Source organism: Porites lutea, chromosome 11 (genome assembly GCF_958299795.1).
Source record: "Porites lutea chromosome 11, jaPorLute2.1, whole genome shotgun sequence".
Taxonomy (NCBI): Eukaryota; Metazoa; Cnidaria; class Anthozoa; order Scleractinia; family Poritidae; genus Porites; species Porites lutea.
In genome coordinates, this window is record NC_133211.1 from 21203874 (window position 1) to 21229874 (window position 26001).

The window sequence follows — 26001 nt, forward strand, 5'->3', positions numbered from 1 at the left end:
ACGGATAACACCCTCCTCGATCTCCATAATTCTTCATAAGATACTCAGCCTCATTCATTAACTGTTAAATATCAAATATTACAATAATTTTACACTGTCATTGTAAAAAAAGATATAAATTAATGTTAATAGACAATTAAAAACAAGCTAAAACAGTAGTTAAATACTAACTAGTCTTGTTTAAAAAATTTAATTATTCAGAAAAAACCATTAGCTATCTAAAACAATGAAAATTTTACTTATTTTACTATTTTACAGACTTATAGCGGAGCTCCACGCGCGCGCTTTTGGGCGGAGCCCCATAGCTAAGTAAATCTACCCATCCCAGAAAATTTGGTAATCACGTGACCGTACACCAACCGACCGACCGTCCGTCCGCGACACAGAGAAACCAAAGAAAAACCAGAGAAAACTGACTGCACATCAATGTTGTGATCAATTGACTGCTGTCAAAATAAGGTATCCGCTGACCAGTATCACCTGACCGTATCGCGGGCTCAGGTGTCGACCTAACGAGGTCGAGTATTTCTTTGAAGTTATCCGCTGACAAGTTACTAGTTTTTAAATGTTTGCAGGCTCAAGTATTGCTGGTTTTCAGTGTCACGCCATTCAAAATAGATCAGAATAAAAATCAAAACCGTTCAATAGATAAAGTCCAGAATCTGGGAAATGAAAGGAGGTACATATACAAAGACCCTCGCCAAGATTCAGGTCAGAGGAATATTTCGTATACGAGATATCCAAAGAAATGTTTTACCCAAACTTATAGAGATTTGTATGGAGACGCCATGCTGGTGCTCACCTGGATGAGCTCCAACATGGCGGACAAAAACCAGCAGAAACATCTGTTACCGAGTTTTGCTACAAAAGCGTGAATTTATTCTTCGAGAAACTCATAAACATTAAAGTCATTCTTTTTTCTAATACATGAACTGTTTAGATAGCAAAATTTCCTGAAATAAGCCATTTTTTTATACAATGATGTGAATGCTACGCGCGCTGTGATTGGTCGTTGCCCATGATCTATTAGAGTACAGATACATGGATGACGTCACGGGAAACTTGTTTTCTTTGTTTTGTTCAACATGGCACGCGGTTTTGAAAACGTTTGTGAGATTATTTCGGATTGAGACAAGTGAAAGCTTCGGAAAAAGTTTATCAGGAGCTATTTACAAAGAAGAAAATTGGAGAAACGGAGACCAAAAAAGCTATTGACTACTTGATAATGCCTAAACTACAAGAAATCTTCACAACAGTTGCCATCGTGTGTCTTCGCTACGAGAGACTCGCTGTTTTGCAAAATGTTTTCGCTATTATTCTTCTTTGAGCAAGAAAAGACGGTCAAAAACTTTTCGAAGAAACTGTACACAAGTAAGATAAAGAAGAAGCTAAGATGAAAAGTTGGGTTTGGGACTTAAAAAATGCCTAAACTAGCACAAATCCTCAAAGATCAAGCGGTTCGAGGCAGGTATGTGTATCGGTCTTTTTCTTTTCTGATCATTGTATAAAACAAATAGACTCCATGTTGCCGTGGGTCTGTTCAATAATAGATCACAGAGGACGTCAAAATGTGGTAAAAACAACAGTGACACACGAGCCGCAACTTTTTTGTTTTTACGACATTTTGACGTCATCTGTGATCTATTACTGAACAGACGCACGGCAACATGGAATCTATTTGTTAAACCCTACATGACAGCTCTCTTGGCCGTCATGTAAATGCCGCGTCACGCAAAAGCTTAGAAATCCAAGCGTACTCTATCACAAAACCAAGAACCCTTTTGAAGCGAAAATTTGTATGAAAATTAGTTTTCAGCTGCTCTAATGCATCGTGAAAGTAAAATCTCGGTAGGATCGATAGTTTTTTAGTTTGAATTTTAGTGACGTCATGTGAAAACCAACAATTTTTTTTAAAAAATTCATATGAAATATGTTGTGTTTATGTCACTATGGCCCCTCACTATCAAGACCTTGATTTCAAACTGACCTCGGACGCGAAAATTCAGCCAGTTATTTAAAAATACAGGCGGGGAAGACCTTTTCTAACCATGGCCACGCGTTGGTCACGCTCCAAGTCAAATTTTCATGCTCTGATTGGTCAAAATTTGACAGGTGAGTTCATGAATCAATAGAATAAAACACTTGCTCGATAAGAAAACAATACTTCTCCTTATGAACTCTTTCGTTTTTAGTACGTTATATTATTGCTCAACTGTTTGGTCAAATACTAGTAAACATAACATCAACAAACTTCATTCAGTGCAGAATTTTGCCGCCCGTGTTGTTCTTGGCCTCAAAAAGTTTGATCACATCTCACAAGCTATCAAATCGCTAAATTAGCTGCCTGTTGATGACAGAATTTACTTGAACGATGCAGTGAAGATGCACAAATGTATTAATAAAATTGTGCCTCACTACCTAATCGAGAAATTTACTCTGCGTTCACAAACTCACACTAGAAATACTAGACAACGCGATCAGCTGAACATTCCAAAGTGCCGCCTAACCACTGGTAAGCGGTCCTTCACCTACCGCGGTGCTAAGCTCTGGAATAATCTAAGAAACAATGTTAAATCTTCAGATTCTGTCAAAGTGTTTAAGAAAAAAATTGTCAACCTACTTTTCTCTGATCAATCTATGAATTTGTAAATAGTGAATGATTCATTGTATTTCACTTATTTTTAAAAGTATTGCTGGTTTTCAGTGTCACGGCATTAAAAATAGATCAAAATAAAAATCAAAACCGTTCAATAGATAAAGCCCAGAATCTGGGAAATGAAAGGAGGTACATATACAAAGACCCTCGCCAAGATTCAGGTCAGAGGAATATTTCGTATACGAGATATCCGAAGAAATGTTTTACCCAAACTTATAGAGATTTGTATGGAGACGCCATGCTGGTGCTCACCTGGATGAGTTCCAACATGGCGGACGAAAACCAGCAGAAACATCTGTTACCGAGTTTTGCTACAAAAGCGTGAATTTATTCTTCGAGAAACTCATAAACATTAAAGTAACACTTTTTCTGATACGTGAACTGTTTAGATAGCAAAATTTCCTGAAATAAGTCATTTTTTTTACCCTACATGACAGCTCTCTTGGCCGTCATGTAAATGCCGCGTCACGCAAAAGCTTAGAAATTCAAGCGTACTCTATCACAAAACCAAGAACCCTTTTGAAGCGAAAATATGTATGAAAATTAGTTTCCAGCTGCTCTAATACATGATGAAAGTAAAATCTCGGTAGGATCGATAGTTTTTCAGTTTGAATTTTAGTGACGTCATGTGAAAACCAACAATATTTATTATCTTAGTTATTTGGTAATTTAATTAGCTATTTTAGTTGATTAGTTGATTAGTAACCTTGTAACTGAAAAACCCTTTTAGGGAGTTGCAATAAAGTATGTATGTATGTGGAAAATTTATGCAGCATCTTGAAACTTGTTTACTTTGACAGCTGAGGCTGACAGAGTTTTGTGTCAACTTATGATGTTTTTAACTGTCTTTTTCCACGTGATGTACAAAATGAAATACAGCTGCTATCAAGAGTCTTCCGTTATTCATGGCTGGTTGACGCAAAGTTTCAATAGGCACGCAATACGTGCTGACGTAAACAAGGCAAGTAAACAAGCGAAGCGAGGCGAATGTCTGCCATGAAACGTATTTTTCAAGGTAAGAGGCACGTGGGAAAAAAAGCTCTGCTAGTAAGCACGGCACCTTATCGCACTTTTACGATCTCAAGAGTTAATCTTAATCTTCAGTATTTTTACCTCATCGAACTTTGGAAGTCTGAAGTCCAGGGATGAAATCATCAAAAATATGTTTTGGAATATTAACGCCGGGTTTTGGTCATAATAAGACTTTGAGCGATTCTGTTCTGAGATGTCGAGAGCATAAGGGGAGGTTGCGCAAAAATTTTGTGACTTGCAGCCTAGTAAGATTAAAAGAAAGAGAACAAATACATTTAGGAATTGAAGAATAAACTTAAAAGGATTTGGCTTATCCTTGGTCGGTACTAAAGAAGCTTTTAAATAGACTCACGTGCGTGTAAAAGTCACGTTTGTGGGTAAAGTGGAAGTGTGTTGTCACGTTGATAGTTTTGTTGGGTAAACCATTGTAGTATTGTACTCTGCTGGTGTAGGTCCCTGGGCTTTTCAAAAACACGCGACCTCTGAAGCTTAAAAGCCGCCTTTACAATTACGTTTTTCGCTGCCGTTTATCATCATTACGATCACAAGCGACGAGCCTTGAAACACAGGAAGTCACAAAACGTATCGAAATCCACCAATCACAAATCACAAACCATGACCTTTTGAACCCGTTGAAGTAAACTTGTGTTTCCTAAGAGGTCGGCTAAGATGATTGGCGTCTGACAGTTTTTTTGACGAGAGGATCAAAATGCACTAATCTTATTAATTGCGTCTTTCAAACGAGGTCATTTGAATGTGGCTAACCCAATGAAGGACGATTTGGAATTCGTTTGATCCGAAATTTTTCAATGCGCCAGGAAGAAGCAAATGGATAAATGGCGACGCTGTTTCGAGGAACGTGTCAATATATTGCTAAAGTACGTTACCGTGCCTTTACAAACTTACAAATGCACACACTGTTCGCGATAGACCCACCCTTAAAAATGACACTGAGCGTTTTCGGAATGGGCTGGTCCGCGAACTCAAAGAAAAACAAACGAAATTGTCAAGACATTCAGTGACATCAAATACTCATAGACGCAACGACAAATCGGAATATCAGGAGTGTAAGTGTAAAATCGATAAGAGTTTGAAGAGAGGAATATGTATCAAGTTTGAGAGTCTAAAGATTTGTATAGCTGGTAATCAGTGTGACAACAGTGATTTCAATCACCCTCGTTCCCAGGGAACCCTGGGAACGAGGTTGTGATTTGGATATTCACAATGAGGAAGTCAAGAAGCTGCCTGTGTTCATAACGGGTTCTGATAAAGGACGAGAGGATTGTCAACCATTGAAACCAAAAAGGAGTCACGCTTCTTTTGTAACTACTGTGATAGCTGTAACAATTCTTCTTATGGTTTCAATTGTGTTTAGCACAGTGACTGTTAATGTACTTGTTTTTTGTATTTCGCGTTGTGTATTTTGTAACGCGGTACATGTACGATGCTCGGCGTCGGGATTTTGCATTATCAGCAAGTTCAGAATTAGAGTGTTTTGATGGCAGTGAGGTGACAGGAAAAGTTATTGACTCAATTGTACAGCTGCAATATTGTGTTGTAGAGGAAATAATAACAGAAGTTGAATTGAGATCTCGTCGTGGGAAATTTATTTATGACAGAACTTACAATTCCGTTGGGTTAAATAAGGTTAGTCATTTTTCTCGACGCGTTCGTGCAAATAGCAGACTACCGATGAAGAAAATAAAATCTTTGTTCCAGAAAACACAGATGGTTCTTAAAACTTACAGAAGTAACTGTAACAGTGTGAGACAACTCCAAAATTAGTTCGTAAACGAGGGAAGGTGTATCTGTCGTCTAAGCATCACAACAGAGGCTATTTAAGTGGGATGAGATATCCAAATAGGGTTTTAAGTAAGTATTTGCCCCTCTGTACATGGAATTATCCATTTTATAGTGCTTACCAGAGTCTGAATCACCGGGTTAATTTTGGCCAATTTAAGCTTTGTACCGATATCGAGCAGAATTCCGGACCTTCAGTTTATGTAGATGCTACAAAAACAATTCATGCCCCATACTGTCAAGAAAATGTTGGAGTATTTAAGTTTACTGATTTGTAGATTACAAGTTTATTCTTTGATTTACATTATAAATTTATTAATGGGAACTTCGCTTTTAGTCCTGGCTAAATCTATATACATTATAAAATAAAGAAAAGCGAGACTCAATCGGCGTTTAAACAAAAAACTTTCTCCGGTTTCATCGATAAATTTAGGTTAAACAGAGAAGAGTCAGAGAAAGCTTTGCGTATGAAACCTTCCAAACCGAAATTGTTTTACATTTCGCGCCAAAATCAGGAGCGCCGTCATCGACGCGCAACGTAACTCGACAGAGTCGACAGACTGAGGTTATCGTTCCAGTCCCTTTCGGTCGGGAATGCCCTCGTGAAACCTCCCTTCGCCGATGAGTAAAGTCCGTATTGGCATTTTGGGTGATCGCTTAAGGGAGGTTTGGCTTTAAAATACAATTTTCTCATCAAACTTGCCAGGAAAAAATTCTTCCATAACAAACTGCTCTCTGTCAGTTCAGATTTAAGAAAGACATGGTCAGTCATAAAACAGATTATCTCCAAAAAGGAACCTGAGCAACGTTTCAATAACATGAAAGATAGTTCTGTTTCATACTCAAATCCTACTCAGATAGCTACAAAGTTTAATAATTTCTTTGCTAATGTTGGTCCTCCTTTGGCAAATAAAATCTCTTCCACTCATATTACGTATAGAGAGTTTCTGATTGGTCGTTACGTACAGTGTTTCTATCTTAACCCAACTTCTCCCACTGAGGGTGCTAATATGGTCCATTCTCTAAAAAATAGTAAATGTGAGGGTTTTGATGGCCTCTGTATTTCCCCTATAAAAGATACTATTGATTTAATAGCTGCCCCTTTGACCCATATCTGTAATCTGTCATTTTCTCAAGGTGTTTTTCCAGATAAGTTCAAAACAGCCAAGATCCTTCCCATCTTCAAATTTGATGACTCTTCCTTGTTCTCTAACTACAGGCCTATTTCTATTGTCCCGCGTCTTTCCAAGGTCTTTGAAAAACTCTTTTACTTCAGATTGTCTGGATATCTTGAAAAATTTGACATTCTTAGTCACCATCAATCCAGATCAATCCTTCAGAATTAAACATCTTAATAAATAATACCCCTATAGCGTGGGTACAGGAACATAAATTTCTTGGAATAATTATTCACGAAAACCTTTCATGGAAACCGCACATCACTTCCATCTGCGATAAAGTCGCTAAGGTTATAGGAAGTTTGTCTAAATCGAGACGATACTTACCTTCGGTCACTCTAAAAACCTTATATAATTCCCTCTTTCTACCTTATATCAACTATTGTAACCTCATCTGGCCATCTACATAAGCATCCAACCTTGAACCCCTCTATCTACTCCAAAAGAAAGCCATTCGAATTATCACCTTTTCTCCTCCACGAACTCGTTCTAAGCCTCTTTTCTGGAAGCTTAATATTCTTTCTCTCCATTAACCTTAATAAATTTCATATTTCTTGTTTTGTATTCTCACACTTTAATCGCCTTTCACCTGCCTCTCTTTCCTAGCTCCTCCACTTTAATCGTGATTTTCATGATTATCTAACTCGTTCTCGTTTCAACTTGCATAAAATGCCCCTCAGGTATCAATTTGCGATTACTTCTCAAGCCCCGACTATTTGGAACGATATCCCCTTGACTGTCCGTGACCGCCTTACCACTACTAACTTTAAAAAGAAACTAAAACTTCACTTTTTAAGCCTGAATTGAACTAGCGCAGGATTCTCGTAGTTTATTGTTAGCGGAGTTTATTTGTCACTAGTTCCGTCTCTGTTATAGGACTGCATGCATGTAAACTTATTTAATTTCACTTTTGTATCTTGTTTTGTAGTTTTGTAGTTTGGCCTAAAGTCTTCATTTCTATATAAAATAATTTCTGTCATTCTGACCACAGGCCGTTTTAGCCCCTGGCTTTGGCTTTACTGAGTTTGTACTATATGAGAGATAGAATAATAAAGTTAAAGTTAAAGTTATCGTAAAACGCCATCGTAAATAAAAACATCAAAAATACCCCGGAGTAGTCAATCGATAAAAATCGGTATCAAACAATCCTGTCAAGGATCTCCTTATACATCGTGACCTGATCATGATGTATAAATGTCTTAACGGCCAAGTCCCTGAGTATCTTTCTAGTAACATTATTAAACGATCTGACGTTCATAAGATTTCTTCTAGGCAGTCTCATGACATTAATTTGAGCAGGCTCCGAACGTCCTTAGCCCAACGTTCCTTTTTCTACCGAGCCGCAATTCGTTGGAAAGAGTTGGACTATCAGATAAAAACTTCTCCATCATTATGTCTATTCAAAAAGGCCGTGTAAAACCTCCATTTTCAGTGATTTTTTTACCCTTTTTATATAGACATATATAGAAAGATATATAAAACAGAAGTGAAGAAAATGACACAATTTTTTTGGAACACCTATATTTCGACCGCACAAATCGGTCTTCTTCAGGGTGACGAACAAATACACACGAATTTCATCTATACGCTACTACCAATTCGAAGTGTGCGTGCTACGACTTTCACAGCGGTCAAGCGAGTGAAATTTGCAAAAGTTAAGCGAAATACTTCAAAGTTAAGGTTGCTACTTTCATTATCGAAAGTTTAAGGTATTACCAACATCCTGTTAGTTCACTAAACTTTTTAAAAGTTTACAAAAAAAAGTTCTAAGTGATTGAAAACCGATGCTGACGTTATTATCGGCGCCATTTTCAAACATGATTCTCTTTTAGCGCGAAGCGTTTTCAGCGAAAAAAGCTTAAAAGTTTGAGAAAAATGGAAAGATAGTTATTTTGACTAACTGATTTATACATCTTTGCCCATTTTTCTCTAACTGGTAAATGAAATCCCAGCAATAAAAAACAAAAATAACGATTTAGACGTTTGACCGCGGTGGTGCTACGACTACAACCGTAACTACCAAGGGGGAGGGGGGTTGGTATTTCTGGAAAGTCGTAGTGGGGGTGTGCCGTCCGTCTCTCCAGATCTTGACACTATTTCAGAGCAATATCTATTTAAGCAACAGAAAACGTTTTCCGTGTTTGCATTGCCTGAAATGATTGATTTTGTCCTTTTTGTTCTTCCAACGGAAGCTGAAGAGCTTCTTCCGGGTATCATTTATAAAATCGATCGGTACATTGAGATTTGAAGCTGAATAGACCGACAAGTTGTGATAACCCGAACGTCTTAATTATAAAAACCTTTCGAAACAGGGTTAAATTTCTTGATTTCCATAGATCTAGATTATTCTGTAATTTTTGGATCTTGATCGAAAAGTTATACTAATTGTTCTGTTTTTCATCATAAAAAAAAGTGAATTCTCAATATTTTGACAGGGTCGCGTGTCCACGTTAACAGCAACGAGAGCGATTCTTGGACCACTTTCCTAACCATACTGCTTTGGTTTTTTTGACATTAAGTTGCAAGACTGAAATGCCTTCAAAAATTATTTATGGTAACAAATGCATTTTCCACAGAACTAATATCAGCACAAAATAAATTAGTATCATCCGCAAATTGTCTTATTTTAGCTTCATTTCCAAATAAATTGATTCCTTTAATAAGATTGTTTTGACGAATTTTCGCAGCTAAAATTTTGGCACTGAGAACAAAGAGGTATGGGAAGAGTGGACACACCGGTCTTACCCCTCTCGAGGGCTTAAACCATTTGGTTACAAATCCATTATTAAAAACTGCTGTTTCAATATTTGCGTAAAAAACGGTAATCCATCTATTAACACTCTCTCCAAAATTCAAAGTATCTAATACGTTATTAATATACGGCCATTCAAGGGTATCAAATGCTTTTTTATAATCTAATGACAATAATATTCCTGCTAGGTTTTCAGTTTTTGTATCATCCATTATGTCACTAATCAACCTTATGTTCTCGCCTATATAGCGACTTTTAATAAATCCTGTTTGGTTAGAGTTGATTATTTTTGGTAGCATTTGTTCAATTCTCCTTGTTACAACTTTCGCAGCAATCTTGTAGTCGGTGTTAAGTAAGGTGATTGGCCTCCAGTTTTGGAGGTCCAGTAGATCGGAATCTGGTTTGGGAATAAGTGCAATAATCCCCCTTTTTTGAGAAATTGAAAGTTGTCCTTTTTCATGAGTATAGTTAAAGCTTTCGACCAAGTCAGAGCCAACAACGTTAAAAAAATACTTAAAGAATTCTACGTAAATGTTTGTTTCACTCTCACGTGAGATTCTACGTCACCCAATGGTCGACGACAAGGTTTTATGGTAGCCTGAGTGTGTACGGCCGCCTCTTCCCCTCAGAGAAAAATCGCCCCGTAGCAGCACAGTTAAAATCGCCTTTCGGCGATTCTTGTTTGTCATATTTTGATCAGTTATTTTTATGTTTCACCCACTTTGGTAGCGGTTCCTAATGTTTGAATTTTGGTTAAGTTCGTGACAGTGTGGTTTCCTTAAACAAGAGACTTTCTACTCTTCCTCTTGGTGTATAAATGAGCACTGGTAGATTGAAGTAGATTGAGGTCGCTGGGGGAAGCTCAAACGCCGGATAGCGTTATCCAACGGATAAATCACCATCCAGCGGATTTGGGAAACCAATTGTATTATCTACTAGATAAAGGTTTCGTCAGTGGATAGCGTTATCAACTTTCGAACAAATGAAACCTCGAATTTAACTGGCATCCTCACTAAGGGCGGAATGGGGAACAGCAAGACTTTTCTTTCAGATACTTTAAAGACGCCCGGCTAAGATCCATGCAGCACGGGTGTCCTGTGGCACACAGTGTCCGTATATTCACTTGCCATAAATTAAAACTTCACAGGAGTCTGACAAATTTCACTTAAAGTAACTGAAAATACGCATTACCTCTTCTTCCTTCTTTCTGTTTTTCTCCTGTTCTTCTTCGAAATCCTTCTGCATCTTTAATCTATCCTCTTTAATTCTTCTTTCCTGAGGAAAAATCACAAGTGAAAGACGTTACCAGTAAGCAAACATTTTGATAAACCAGAAAAAACCTCAAGCCCAAAAAGGTAGGACTATCTCTCACCAACTCCTCCTCTTCTCTTTTTACTCTTTCAAGTTCTTCCTTTTTCTTTTTCTCTTTTTCTTCAACCTGAAAAATAAGAGTGTAATAAACGATTTTGAGTACTAGTTCATATCTGATTTGTTTTAAAAGACTCTTAAGATTGTTTCACATCTGTTTTTTTGCTGTTCGTTCACAGGTATGGAGGAGATTCGAAACGTTCTTGAAGTTTAATTGTTGACTCATTCACGTCCAAAGGAAGGTCGCCGACAAGACATACCGATGCAAAAATCACGTATTAAACAAAACTATAACTGCCGGTGGACGGCTGGTTTCGAACAAGTCTCCCAGACAGTCCTCTATGACTGGTGTAATTATAATTAAATTTCGACCCTGCTCGTGAGTTTGATCAGGGTGCAAAGAAAATCATTTTTACAGCTTGCCATTCGGGCAAGCTGAAGCTAGCATTTACTAGCCCAGACGTCATTTCAACTAGCCCCAAAAACTTTTTGTTCTTCTGTTATTCAAATTCCTCATAAAACATCACTAGCCCGTCGGGCAAGTTAAAAACAGAATTCACTAGCCCGATAGCAAAATCCACTAGCCCCGGGCTGTCGGACAGTACTTTCTTTGCACGCTGTTGATTCTCACCTGGGGCTTGGAATTTTTTCTGAGCTACCTGGTGTTTGATTTCTCCTTGTTCCAAGTTGTAAGAATGATGTGCAAACCAACTTTGGCAGAATTAAGCAAATTTTGTAGGCTTTAATATAACTGAATGTAGGAAACAATTTACGACATTCGAAGTTTGCAGCCACTAAAACTTTAAGCCCGGCTACAGGCAATGCTACACGTATGGTAAATGACGCGTCCCATACTTGAGGAGTATTATATGACGTAAGCATAAATATTTGCTTTACCCAGCTTCAACAGAGAGTTTAAACTGCACCTGTTTTCGAAGGAACTCTTGATACTCCAGCTTGGCTGCTTTTTTAAGATCATCCTTTAAATTCAAAATAGAAAAAGGAGCTATCAATCCAACGTTTATCTCTAGACACCAAGTTCAACTTCTTGATTTCTCTTAATTCAACAACTATAACTTCGTTTGCTTAAAAATCAAACCTGAATAATTTGCTTAAAATTAGTTCTTATGTTATTAGTAAAACTCGTCTAGAATTTTACTGCAAATCTCTCATTTACTGGCTGGCGTAATTGCTATCTGTCAACCCATTTTTACTCAGAAAAAAAAACTAAGAGAGCCTGAGGGAATAATAACCTGTTAATAAAACGCTAGAAGGCGCCCTTATATTTGCGGCAGGAAAGAAACTAACTATTAGTCTTTTAACGAAACAATTATTATAAGGCTCACATCCGATTTCTACCGGCTTTCGCAGATTATGATCTTCGACCATTTGAAGACATCAGTGTTGAGTTCCCCTTCTAATATGGTTAATAACAATTACAATTAAATTGATAACTGATATCAGCTGTATTGGGTTACCTGTGGTTGAGCTTCTTTAAGAGGATCTGATCGTCCGAATGTCGACCTCCCTACATTTCCAGATAATTCTAAACACAAATTCACAACTTATCAATAACCTTGTCATGAATTTTAGGTTCACCTGCTCGAAATAAGATTGGTGTAAGAATAGTTTCTATCTTAAGCACTGGCTAAAGGCACTCTTAAAGTGAAAAAAATAAGAAAAATTTCGCTTTCCTTCATATGGTCTGCGTCACAGTTCAGATCTACATATTGAATTTTATTCACGGTTTTACGGAGCGAAAGAGAACAGACAAACTAGTGAAATCCGATGGTGTGACCATTCATTGAAAACACCTCTAACATTTCTTTCACATTCTAATATTTTTTTTCAGCAGTTTATAACATGAATTTACATGATAGTTGGCATTTTTCATTTCAAATGAAATAAAAAAGTTATAAATCTTACCGGCGGCTGCCTGCATCATTGGGCTTGCATTGCTAATGTTTCCTTGTCTGGGAGATAGGTAAGGTTCACTGGGTGCAGCGGCCTGGAATCTTGTGTCTACAGATGGAGGCTCATCTCTTGGACTCACTTTAACTCCTTGTTCATTGTACTGCCTCAAGGTTCTTAAGTTAGCTTCGAAAAGAGATGTAGAAAAAAATACTTAATTTTCACTGATCTCCCATGACCTTCGTTTTGAAAATAAGTTTTCCTTACTGTCTTACTTATCTGCCAAAAATAAGGAACACAAAGGCTTTGATTATTCTTCTGCTTCTACGGCTAATGTAAATGAACTTTTTGGTGACACAAGGACGCAAACAAGACGTTCCCGGACTGTCTGATTTGCTTCATTTGTCAGTTATTGAAAGGATCCAAACAAGCTTTTGATTTCTCGCTTTTCGTATGTTGAAAACAAAACGCACTTTATTTAAGTGTCGATGTATTTAGCACGAAAGTACTACCTGGGGATACTATTTTTTAATCTTCCAGTGGAGACGTGACAAGACCGCTATCTTGCGTGGTCACCCGAGCCACGCGAAGGTCTAGCCGTTAGAAAGGCAGCTTAATTAAGTCGCTGAGTACCGGTATTGGTATTGATACGGCCCCTGGGATCGAACCACACGACCTTCCGCTCTGCAGTCTGCCAAGCGCTCTACCGACCAAGCTAGTCCTCCTGCCGTGGAACAGTGGAAAGGTGCATTAAATACCGTCTCTCTTCAGCCCCTCTCGACAATTTCTGCGGCCTTGGGGCTCGGGCACTGCCCCTTGCATGATAATTATCAGGATAAAGAAACTAAACATGTTCTTAGTGTCCTTACCAACAAGATGCCCTGTTGAATCTCTGAGAGGTGCCCCACCTCCGCCTTTACCCCAGGGGTTATAGCTGGCTGCTTCCTGCTCAATCTTTCTGTCATATCTACAAAATATTTCAACAACCGACCAGATTTAATAACAAAATAGCCTGCATGACAGGTGTTTGAAAGGAAAGCGGAAGAGGATTCCGGGAGCGGGAGAAGCGCGCTCCTTTCTCCCTCGCGTGCGGTCTCTCGCCCAAATTCCCTTCCCTTTCCCACGCAGGTTAATGACAAAAGTACAGACTGGGAGAAAAAATTCTTGAGTACCAATTTATGCAGGGCCTTCCAACCAAAGGTTGCCTTGGCTTTTAAAAAATGTGTTTGCCTCCCATGTATTAGGGAAAGCTAAAAGTGTAGAGGACTAAAATATATAATAATGGAGAATTTTAGAGTCACGTGTGCGGCAATTTGTACCACGTGACCAAGTTTTACCTTTTCCTGTCGTTTACTGTTCATAACTTCTGCACAAATATCAGTAGTTTCACGCCAGTTTTGTCAAAAAGAATCGTTTTAGGCAGTTTTTATCTGCTCACTTTCTTTTTGGAGGAATTCTCAACTTGAATCTGACGTTTGCCGTTTGCCGTAAACGTGACTCTAAACCTCTACTAATTCTAAACGCTGTCATCTCATCTTACCTTTCTTTCTCCTCTTTTTCTTTTCGTTTCTTTTCGTTTCTTTGTTCCATCTAAAGGTCAAACAAATTTGTTATAACTGAAGTTTTCTATAGAGGAACTCACTGTTAGCTATGCTTGCCAAATAACTAGATTTGCGTATAAGTTCATTATAGAATCAACGGTTGAATATAACTCCCAAAGACTCTCAAATACTAAATGAAGTTCTTAATTAGGAATAAGCCTTTTATACTATGTTATCTGAAGATTATGTGTCATTCTAACATTTACATCTGTGGACAAAATCATTTATTAAATGGTGCTACCATTCAAATGAATTTATTTTGCAGAACTATTGCATGGTGCTATTTATTTCTTGGGATTTCACACAAAGAACTTTAAATTTTTATAGTGAATTGTTTTTTTTGGCCACTGTTAAGAGAGAAAAGGATGAAGAACTTTCATGCAAAACAGCAGCAAAAGTTCAGGAATCTCTTCATGAGCTGGGGATAACACTATGATACGTGACGACTTTGATGAAAACAAGTCGTCCAAAAATGGCCTTATTTCGGCTAATGGTCGTTTTTTCAATCAACAAACAATCATTTTTTGACGCAATAGTTTCCTCTTAGTTTTGTGGGGATAAGAATAAAACATAAAGCTGTATCAAGAATGCCAATTTGATAGCTTTATGCTTACCTGTCGGAAACACACACTGCAGTGTTTTCAGTTACTTCCTCTCGGATATCAACTACTTTAGGAAACGGATTGGCAAGCCAACGCAGGTTCAAGTTTTTACCTGTCTTTTCAGTTCTTCCTGATAAGCTTGTTGTAATGCTTTCTTCTTGTCAGATGAGGCAGGATCTGTGCCTTCTGCTCCAAGACTGCTGAACCCTCCAGGAGGCTGGAGGCCAGACCGAGGGCTGAGCGAGTCTCCTCCCTGCTGAGGGTAGGGTGCGGGAGTTGGTGTGGTGTACCCTGCCGCCAATAAAAAGAAACTGCTCAAAAAAGTGTGTGAACATAATAAATAGCACAGGGCCGAAATACAATAAAGAAAGTACAAATGAACAAAATTGAAGAGGGTTTAAATAAGCTGCAATTAGAATTTTCATTGTTGTTTTGTATCTTTGAAATAATTTATGGCACTCAGGAGACATACTTGTTTATCACAAAGTGACGGGTTTGCTAACTACAACTTGCTAGAAGAAATTCTTTTGCTAATGTTAAGATTCATGATAGTTGTTGGCAGAACTAAACAAAATGAACTAGTTGGCTGTGAAACCATCCTTTTTTTGTCGGACAACTGTAAGGACGGTTCCACAATTCAAATGAAAATGTCCAGCGCATATTATTTAAGTCAGATGCTCCATTATGTCCATTACATTGGGTTCTTGACTGTGAATCTCTTTGTGACTGACGACCTGCAGAATTTAATCCATAACATTTTACTTGATCACAATTTACATTGTCAATTATTACAAGTAATAGTAATTTGTTATTTGATTGCTCAATTTTAAATAGTTTCTTTTTACCCTTTTCTTGTAACCTTTCAATGAGCACTAACTATTTAACATGAATTGCTGCTGTTTGATCCCGAGTTCACATACTTAATTACATTTCCTTCTTAATCTGTAAGCCTAGTTTACTACGTTTCGCATGTTAACTTTCAGCCAGTACAGTACAATGACGTCCAGATTTTCTGTCAATGTTTAACTTCTAACTGCACGCTGAATCAGTATCTTGACACGGTTTCTGAATCAATGAAGTTTGAATGATAAATAAGGCCTGGTTCAGACGCCGAACTTTTCATGAGCCGAACCTAATAAATTGAATTAGGTACGTGAAAAGTTCGGCGTCTGAATCAATTTGGAACGGCTCAGCCGTTCTTCATGCCCAGCCCGGCTAGAAATTTCGACTTTGGAGTGACTTTAGAACAACTCTGATTCGGACGCAGAACTTTTCATGTACCAAACCTATAAATGCATAAATTATAGCAACGTATTTTGAAAGCGGTTTGACCAAAGTAGGGCATTTTTCTCCTTTTGAATTTAGTTCTGTTGGAATTAAGATCGGCGTCTGAATCAATTCGGCCGGTCTAAATAATTTGGATCTCCCTTAATTCGAATTAGGTTCGGCTCATGGAAAGATCGGCTTCTGAAACGGGCCTACGGTTTCCAGAGGGATTGACCATCACCAGTTGTTTCGACATGGTAACTGTAATAGTAACTATTACTTATTACTCTTTTCTTGAGCATACAATGTCCGCCATACCTCCAGAAACATCGGCATCCAATCTCAACCTTGGCATCATGTTTGCTTGACCAGTCCCCCTAGGGGAACTAATAGAATGCCCCTGGGTGGCACCCATCTCCAGTGCACCATAGTAGTAATACGGGTCGTCATATGGATTGGAGTGAATGGCAGGGTGAGGAGGAGGCCTGGAGCTAGGTCCATGATTGGCCAAGGAGACATCATAGCCTTGCGACTGAGGAGGTTGATATGATCCCCTGCTTACATCTGGTGGTGTTCTGTCCAGCTAAAAGGAATTGCATTGAACATAAATAAACCACTAAATTTTGAGTAAATTTGGCACAGTTCCACAGTGCTTTTTTTAATGATCATTACTCAAGCCACCTTGCACTGACCCTTAAGGTGATGTTACACGAGACGATTCGCAACAATGATTTCTAGTGTAACACAGCATTGCAACATTGTTTCAACATGGTTTGCAATGGTTACAACATTGTTTCAACAGTGCAACGCTGTGATCCGCTAAAAATCGTTGCTAGGAATCGTCCCGTGTAACATGAGCTTTACAGACGGCTGTTACAAAATATTACCACCCTGGTTTCTTTTAAACAGATCAAGGGTGATCAAGTAAAAAATCCCTTGCTTTATTATAAGTTAAAAAATTACGGTAAGGGTTATTTACTGTAGGGTCTTATACTAGCTTTAAGCAAAGGTTTCAAGAACCAGTACAAATTAAACCTTTCTAAAAAATTTTCCAGAATTAGGTGTGTAAATTAAAAAGGTTTTTACCTGGGAGTTCAGTGGCCTACCACTAGTTGGATCATTTCCTAAATGAAGCATTTTCTCTCTGGCAAAGAACCAACAAACATGATCAGTAAAATCCTCCTTGTATAGATCGTATTGAAAACATCAGTGCTCCAATGATTTTGTTACCTCTGCGTCCTGCATCAATGACGCATAAAAATCCCTAAAGACACAAAATAAATCATAGCATGCATCCCGTGGGACGCAAAGATCGGTGGATCGATACCTTTTCCTGATATCTGCTTGTTCTTGCATTTGCTGCTGAAGCTCTCTCTTGTACTGTTCTTGCTTTTGAACTTTGGCACTTCTGGATTCCTCCGAACCTAAGAGAGCAATTAAATTAAAAACAAAACTGAACTAAATCATTCAGAGGTGCTTTCCCTCCCTAAACCTATCTACCCCATCCCACATCAGTTAACAATGAAAGACAACTAAATGTGAAGACTAGTCAGATGTGATACAGCTCGATGATAACTGTTTCAATAGACGACCAACCTATCGACTGATCTAATACTATATAATAAGAAAGGCACCATATGCAGCACCTATCGACCTGTACAAGGCAAGACCAACCTCCTATGATGCCAGCTCCCTCCACTGGGGCAGACTGTGATCTGATATTGCCGTCTGTTTTGCTCCTCTGAAATGAGTCTTCTTTGGGACCATCTCTGTGAACATAGTGAAACTCACTGTTATTTCTAATGAATGGTGTATTAAACTTGACCCTTCTTACCCTCCTACCTTCTGACTGACTTAATCAAAGGTATAGAAGGCAGTGAAGAGAATATACCACATTGGTACCTAATTTCGCATGTACCTAATTTCACGATCACTGGCAAAACTGTTTTATTTTTGTCATTTTAATTAACAAATATGGAAAAAGGGCATTACATTTTGCGATTCAAGCGTTTTTGACTTCAATTTACTTTTCAATTAGTCTGAACTCTTTAAAATTTCTAGATAAGGGACTTAAACAAATCTAGCGATTCAGATAAAGATGATAGGTAGAATCTCTACTCCATACATGAAATCTTTGCTAATTCTCATTTTTTCACGACAGAAGATACAAAATGAAACTTTCCACTAAAACCATTTAATTTTCTGGGCACAGTGTATTTGTCGATACATATCCTGTACATTGTTGTTATTAATTTTTTTTTTTTTTCTGTGATTTGAATTTTCTGCATGGTTCTTACATTACTTTTGCGATTATTTTACAACTGTGAAAAACACGGAATTAAAGACCAGTGAAATTAAATACTAATAAGAGTTTAAAGAGTAACTTAAGCAAAGGCACATGTTGAAGTGAACTGCCGTGCCGGTTAAACACTACTAGGTATATATTCAGATGGAATACATTTAGAGCGTGATCTGTCATTTAATTAACTAAAGACACAGAGATTGGTTGTGGTTGAGTGAGTGTCCTGTGACTATTGATGGATTGATCCACTGTTTGTAATAAATATTGAATTTAAGCTGGCAAAGGAAATGCAGGTGGAATTACCTTTCTGGTAGGTGAGCACTATTTCGTCGCTGGGGTTTTCTTCCTCTTTTTCGAACCTAACAACAAAAGGCTGATTTAAGTTTTTTTCTCCATAATTAATCCAAGATTCAAATTAGAAGATGGTTGGCAGCACCAGCTAAGACTTTCACCCAACTTTAAAAAATTTCATAAAAAATAATTCATCATCGACTCTGTAATCAGCTTAGTGTAACCACCAATTTCGGCATTTTTCTATTTTTTTTTCGTTTTGTTCAGTTTTGTTTTAAACTCATGTTGTTTCATCTCTTCTGCACACTATTTTACTAAGATCATTGTGCATTTTTGCAAGTTACAAAAAAGAATCATCAGATACAAAAAATGCTAGCATGTTAGAATTTGACAAGTACATAAACCCCAAAATTATCCTGACAGACAGGAAAAATATGGCCTGTCCAAACCAGCTTAGAAATCAGTCTGCCATTAGTATGCTATTTCTGTGTTGAACCATGCATGCAAATCATTTCACATGGAATCAACATTATTAACGAGATTGTCATGATGCTATCAATAATTTACCACATTCTGGAAAAATAGATTTATGTGGACAGATAATACTTTATATTTCGGCCCTGGACATCGGTGCTACTGTAATGACGTACCCATTCAAGGAGTTCCTCTTCATCCTCCTCATCATCATAATAATCAAGTCTTCTTCTTGGTTTCACCCATGACCTGCACAAAACGAGTGATGCTTAGAATGGAAGGTACAACAGGACACAATCAAGGGTGAGAAAAAAGACTATCTACTTCAAACAATTTGGGCTAGTAACAGATTGTATTGCTACCTGCAATATCATATTCAAGAATCATTATTGTGGTCATTGCTGCCACCGTCAACATTTAGTGAGCTTGCGCAACAGGACAGCACAAAGAAAAGGACACCAAAAAAATGTGTCAAACATGACAAGGCTATCACTTGCATACTATGTTGCAATCTTCACTTAACATTACTGTGTTCTGGTCTTTTACAGAAAGATCTGTTTAAAGGAAAATGAAACATTTTTTTCAAATAAAATTACATGTATTGTCACATTTGTCACACAAGGTTTGTTGTCTTCTTTTCTCTGCCTTCAGGATGCATAAGTTCACTAATGTCCCAGTCACATTACCACAGTTACCAGTTCCTTGATCCCTTCTATCCACCACTTGTGTCTTAAAAACCATTTGAGGGCTGGTGAATAAAATTTAATTTATTCTCATACAAAAAAACGGCAAGAATGCAATATGACTTTATTGTACCAAATTAATAGGACAAACTATTAAACATGTAAAAATGCCTTACTCATCATCAGCATCATCATCACCACGGAACCGAACACGCCTGCAAAAAAAAAACGACATTATTACATAACTACCAATGAAAGAGAAGGTGAGCTTTCAAGCAAAAACTTGTTATCTTCACATGTGAATTTAAGATCTGTGTTAATAATAATAATAATAATAATACTTAGTTATCCTCTCCCTTTATGGAGCTTTTCAGGGATAATGAAACAATTATTCAAATGAAACATAATATGGTTACGAATCCCAACCAGCAGGAGGCAAACCAGTTGGCTATTTACAAGAGCGGCCAAGGATTTGAACTAGGGACTAGCGAGAACAAATCCAGTTAGTGGTCAGAGAGGGACTTGAACTCGGGGCCAGTCCAGCGCTCAAATAGCTTGGCTATGACTTAATGATAAATTTTGAACTCGAGAAGAGAAATTTCAATCTCCAAGCAGCCATATAATGATTATCCTTTATTTGTTAATTTCCATTGAGATATATCTACATTGGCCTTATGATTTGACAAACAAAAACCCCAGAAACATTCAGCACTGAGCTAAATCCCTAGTTTTAGACCGTTGCTTATCCTATTTATACAATAAATAATAATATTATGCTCATCTGACTTTGCTTCAAAACTCTTTTCTCTCTGAACTCTGGGGCGATTTCTGCTGTAACTCTGGATCCACTGCAAAACAATGATACCAAAAATCAATATACTGATTAACTTAAGAACCAATTACAAACAGTTACTCCTACTGGTACTTATCTAACCAGAACATACAATCAAAACTGCTACATTTTTCGGCAAATACTTCATGGCTGAATGCCATATACAGTAAGCAATAAGTTAGATCATCTTACATCATCATCCTCATCATCATATCTTCGATTGAGATACCCATCACTTTTAGAATTCTGCTTATACTGTGAAGTATCCCATCTGGGCCTGCAGGAAAATGATTAAAATGCAATTAAACATTTACTTAGAAGACAAAGTTAATGCTCTCCTTGCAACCATTCTTGAAACTGAACATTGGGGAAAGACGGAAGAAGTACACTGGACAAAGTGTTAAGTAAGCTGGTTGAGAAGACTTGACATGACTAAATCCTTAGTTTCAGTCTAGTGTTTCAACAAAATTTGACGAGTACTGCAGCATCCTGAAACCCCATTTGAACTGTGACTTCAGCTGCCTACGATAACCAGTTCTCATATAAGATCAGGTTTGGTGCAACCACTTTTATACATTCCTGAAGTGTTCATTTTGCTTTGACTGAAGTGCAACTTCAATCAATATCCACAAAAATTATTATAATCTGTAAAGACTATCAACCCTCCCCTGAAAGTAACACAAAAAACACAAAAACATCGCTATTTCAATGATGGCCTGGCTAGTGGTAGAACAACATTTTTTGTGCAAAATGTCATTATGGTGACATCTACCAAACTACAAAAATTCAAAATTCAGTACCTGTTCGGACTTGAGTCTAGGTCATCAATACCTCTGCAAAAAACGAAACAAACATAATCATAAGGGATGCAATAATATTACTTACAAACCAAAGGAAGAACATTCACCAAATTATTATTATTGTACAATTAATAATTAATTAACTATCAACGTCATGACTAACAAGTAGTATTATTCAAGTCACATTAATCTGTACTAGACGCATTGTGATCTGGCACCTTTGCTCTGTACATCTGTCAACTCTTGCAAATTAGAACACAAATTTGACAAAAAGTCAGTCACGTACGCAACTGCAAGCTTCAATACAAATCAAATGGGTTTATTTATGCGTTATTGAAGAGTACAAATAACTTCAGATACAAACTCCTCCTCACCTAATTCGTATTCATAAACTTCTGATACAAATCTCTACTACGGTAACTGTGTCACTTCAGAAGTACAAAGTAATATGGACCAACCTGTATCTCCTCTCTTGGGCACGCTTTCTTTGCAGAAGATCTTCGTAAGACTCAAATAAGTTTTCTGGTTTTCTGTAACCACCTGAAGAAGAGAATAATGTTTCAATAGAGGCCCTGTTATCTAGAGTAAGCGACATGGCCTGGAAACAGTGACATAAGACTAGTAGACGAAATGGCGATAAAGAACATAAAGATGGCTTAAATACTAACAGGGACATGTCCTACATGTACTCCTAAAAACACAAAAAGACAGCATTTGAAATTCAGACTAGGAACATACGTACCCCCCACCCCTCCACTGCTGCAAAGAAGGCTTCTCAAATATACATAATTTGGGAACATAGCTATTGTTTCAAGAAGTGTCTACAATGTATTGTAAATGTATAACTTACCTCTTTCATAGCTGTCATTGCCTCTTGATGAATCCTGAATAGTAAAACAAGACAATGGTTTAAAAGGTAATAGCTATTAAACAACTGAGAAGAAACTAAGATGTAATAAAGGGTCATTACACTGTTTTCACGTAATATGTTTGACAATCATTGTATAATAATGTGTACGATCATGTCATATTTCCTTTTAAAACAATAAAAAACCCCAGAAACTCACATTATTGTTTTCCTTTCCTCGCCTTCTGTTTTGAAAAGTGAAATCATCGCCATTATTTTCAACATTTCTTGACAGGCTCTAAACGGAGGGAAAAAGTTATGAACTGAACTCAACTGAACTGAACAACTTTTTGTAACGTGTCACATCTTCTAGCTGGGGTCAATTTAATAAAACTTTTACAAGTGTAGCTTTTGTTTAGAGTCTGAAAACAATAGCCACACTTGTAAATTATTCTTGTAAAAGTTTTATTAAATTGGCCCCTGGTTACAGGTAGCCTAGTAATCATTAGCCAGCACTAATGAATTTACAATATCTGTCACAAGTGGATAAATATTCTATGATAAACCTATACACTCATAGGTTTGAAATGAAAATAGAACATCACATCAAAAATTCCATTACGTGACAATACTATGAATTTAACACAAAAATAAATGGCCTAAGTTGGAACAGAGAACGATTATGACACTAGGTTATTTGATGAATTATCACCCCAAAAGATTTTGTCCCCACAATGCAATATGCTGCTCCTAAAAAAAGAATTATGGTAAAAGGACAAATATTCTTTTCTTATATTTGATCACATGATAATACATGTAATAATATTTATGGCTGACTTTAATAATAGCTGCGGTCACATCTGGGCTACTAACTATAGTTAAGACGGGGATAACTATAGTTAGCTATTTTGGTCATGTGACCACTTCTCTGTTCGCTCTAACTATAGTTAGAAAATTTACACCTCGGTAATCCAAATCAATACAGACTAACTATAGTTATACCCAAGCAGGGTTCGTGGGTTAGTCTTAACTTTACAAACAAACAACCAATCAGAATGTGACACTTCTTTTCGCATGTGCGAGATGAGCATATATAAATAAATTATGCAAAATAAAAACCAAGCATGAGGTGAGGGGGAAACCAAAAACAACAAACAAAAAATCTACATAGGCTAATTAGAACTAACTGTTGTTATAAACTGCGTGGTGTGACCGCAATGTCGACCGAGACCACTGAAGTTACTACAGTTAGGTATGACATCATGTAACTTGACACTAACTTAAGCTAAACTTTAGTTACGTTGTAGATGTGACCGCAGCCAATAAGAGATGACTTGCATATCATACATGTAGGCCAATGGTGTTCCAACAACCTTTCACTGTTGAACCCAAGCAAAACTTAACTTATTGTATCTTGGTAACAGGCAAATGTATTCCAGATTGGTCACTCCCAGCTTCACTTTCATGGGAAGAGAACTCGTACTGCAACACACTGCTAAAGACCCTGGGGTGATTTTGGACACTAACCTAACCTATGACCAACACATTACCTAAACTGTCTCCTCCTATATGTCTTGTCTCAGTCAAATAAGGTGCACAAAGCATGTTTTTGACAAACACACCCTACTAACTATTATAAATGCTTTAGTTTATGGCAAACACTTTGCTGCTTAAATTGTAACTGGTATGCGCAAATTAGAACACATCACACCAGTTTTAAAAGAGCTTACATGTAAATGGCTACCAGTAGTAATTCAATTTTATTATACTTAAGGAACTCTATCATGGTCTTGAAATGCCTAACATCCCACGTGCCAGGGGACCTTTCCTCCCAGTTCATTAAGCAAGAAGAAATAAGCAGGCGTGCCACGAGGAGTTCACAGATGCTGAACATTCCACTTTTCAAGACTGTTAGTGGTCAGAGGACGTTTTATTATAGAATAGTCAGTATCTGGAACTCTGTGGATAGCTATCTCAAAACTCTTGAGTCAGTATCTGCCTTTAAGTTCAATCTCAAGAATAAACTTGTCAAGGATTTTATAGATTCTTAAGCACTTTATTGTGTCAAATAAATTTTAGTGTGAATATTTTTCTTAGAGTTTTAAAGTAGGTTTTAAATTAACTTAAATTAACACTTCTTTTAGCATCCTGAAAGTAGGTTTTTACTATAGTAAATTATTAACTTCAATTTTTGTATATTATGTCTTTCAAAAGCCTCTATGAGGAAAGTCAATAAAGTATGTATTTTTTTATGTATTGTAATTTCAAAACTTTAGTGAATATTAAAAAACTTAAAGCATTGATGTTTGCACAACCACAAATTCATCATCAACTGATCACTGAGTGTGCCCAGAAAAGAGGTTTTTTCAAATTAACAGTACATTGAAAGAATTTTTATAGGATGTGCTAAGGAAATCACTCGCTGGACACATCTTGCCTGGCTTTTCAATTTTATGAACATCAATATTTTAGGGGCATGATTCATGATCATTTTATCTTTGTTTAACTTTTGCTAATAAAAAAATATAATTTTGCATTGTACAGTTGTGAAACATAAGTCTTCATCGAGACCATATCACCAGCACATAAACTTGTAAGCAAGATGCTTCCCCAACATTCTAAATCCCTGATTTTCATAAAAACTTACTCTATAAAGGTTTCTGTTGCTTAAGCTTACCAGAAATCAATAGCTAAACAATTCAACAGCAAACTTATTACCAGACATTGCCTGTAAGCATCAAGATATTTGCATGGCACGCTCAACTTTCCTCCAAGAAGTCCAAACCTTTCCACAGTACGTGTCACTTCAGAGAAGAACTCCAATTTTGCCAAATCCATATACATGTCATATTGTCACTGAATGATGCATAGAAACGTCTTTGATTCCCTTCTCATTCTATACTCTCACTTTTCAGATAGTTAATTTTGCTTAATATTTTTACTGCCAAGAGTAAAATAAAACGAAAATAATGGGAATTTTAAACAGTATCAAAGTCAATTACAGTACATTCTTCTTTGTCTTTTCTGACAGCCAAATTTACATAATTTTAACTTCTTTGACTTGAAACCTAAAATGAGCCCAAATTCTAAATGAAATAATTATATCCACATTTAGAGTGGCCATTAATTCATATGAAGATTAGGACACAATAAAAAGGAAGTTTTTCTCATGAGATTTTGCCTTGGTTTGAAAAAAAATACACAGTACCTTAAGTACTTGCATTCATTAATTTCACCCTTGGCTGCTAATGGGAAGAAAGATTTTGAGGGAGCCTGATAGCCTACATTAATTTCAAAGAATATTAATACTTATTATCCCAGAAAGAGCTCCACAGACTCAATTTTGCATTTGACACTAGTCAATGTATGAAAAATATGCAAATAATTGTGATGCTCAGTGCAACCTTTGAATCTTTAATGACTTTTTCCTGCAATTTTAAATTATAACTTTAATTCAGCTTGGTATAATATTATTTCCACATGTGATTTTAATACTTTTATTCACCCTATTCTAGTAATTTACTAGAAGGTTTAGGTTACTAATAAGTCGCCCAAAAAAACATCAATCTCAGCTTTCAAAAACCAAGTGTTTTAATGGCATCTATT

General features: G+C 37.0%; 1 protein-coding gene across 1 annotated transcript in view; it reads right to left on the reverse strand.

The window, feature by feature from the left end:
- The window catches only part of LOC140951751 (centrosome and spindle pole-associated protein 1-like), a 50846-nt gene that overhangs the window by 17857 nt on the left and 6988 nt on the right, over nt 1–26001 (reverse strand). Inside the window, exons 6-26 of the mRNA XM_073401080.1 lie at nt 22616–22693; nt 22399–22432; nt 22007–22088; nt 21549–21581; nt 20941–21025; nt 20703–20764; nt 20093–20131; nt 19410–19482; nt 18772–18827; nt 17841–17935; nt 17494–17590; nt 17253–17310; nt 16485–16749; nt 15013–15191; nt 14238–14287; nt 13567–13664; nt 12713–12883; nt 12265–12332; nt 11713–11766; nt 10791–10856; nt 10610–10693 (exon numbers count right to left, since the gene is read on the reverse strand). Of these exons, the coding sequence (XP_073257181.1) occupies nt 10610–10693; nt 10791–10856; nt 11713–11766; nt 12265–12332; nt 12713–12883; nt 13567–13664; nt 14238–14287; nt 15013–15191; nt 16485–16749; nt 17253–17310; nt 17494–17590; nt 17841–17935; nt 18772–18827; nt 19410–19482; nt 20093–20131; nt 20703–20764; nt 20941–21025; nt 21549–21581; nt 22007–22088; nt 22399–22432; nt 22616–22693 (1827 nt within the window). The remainder of the gene's footprint in view (nt 1–10609; nt 10694–10790; nt 10857–11712; nt 11767–12264; nt 12333–12712; nt 12884–13566; nt 13665–14237; nt 14288–15012; nt 15192–16484; nt 16750–17252; nt 17311–17493; nt 17591–17840; nt 17936–18771; nt 18828–19409; nt 19483–20092; nt 20132–20702; nt 20765–20940; nt 21026–21548; nt 21582–22006; nt 22089–22398; nt 22433–22615; nt 22694–26001) is intronic.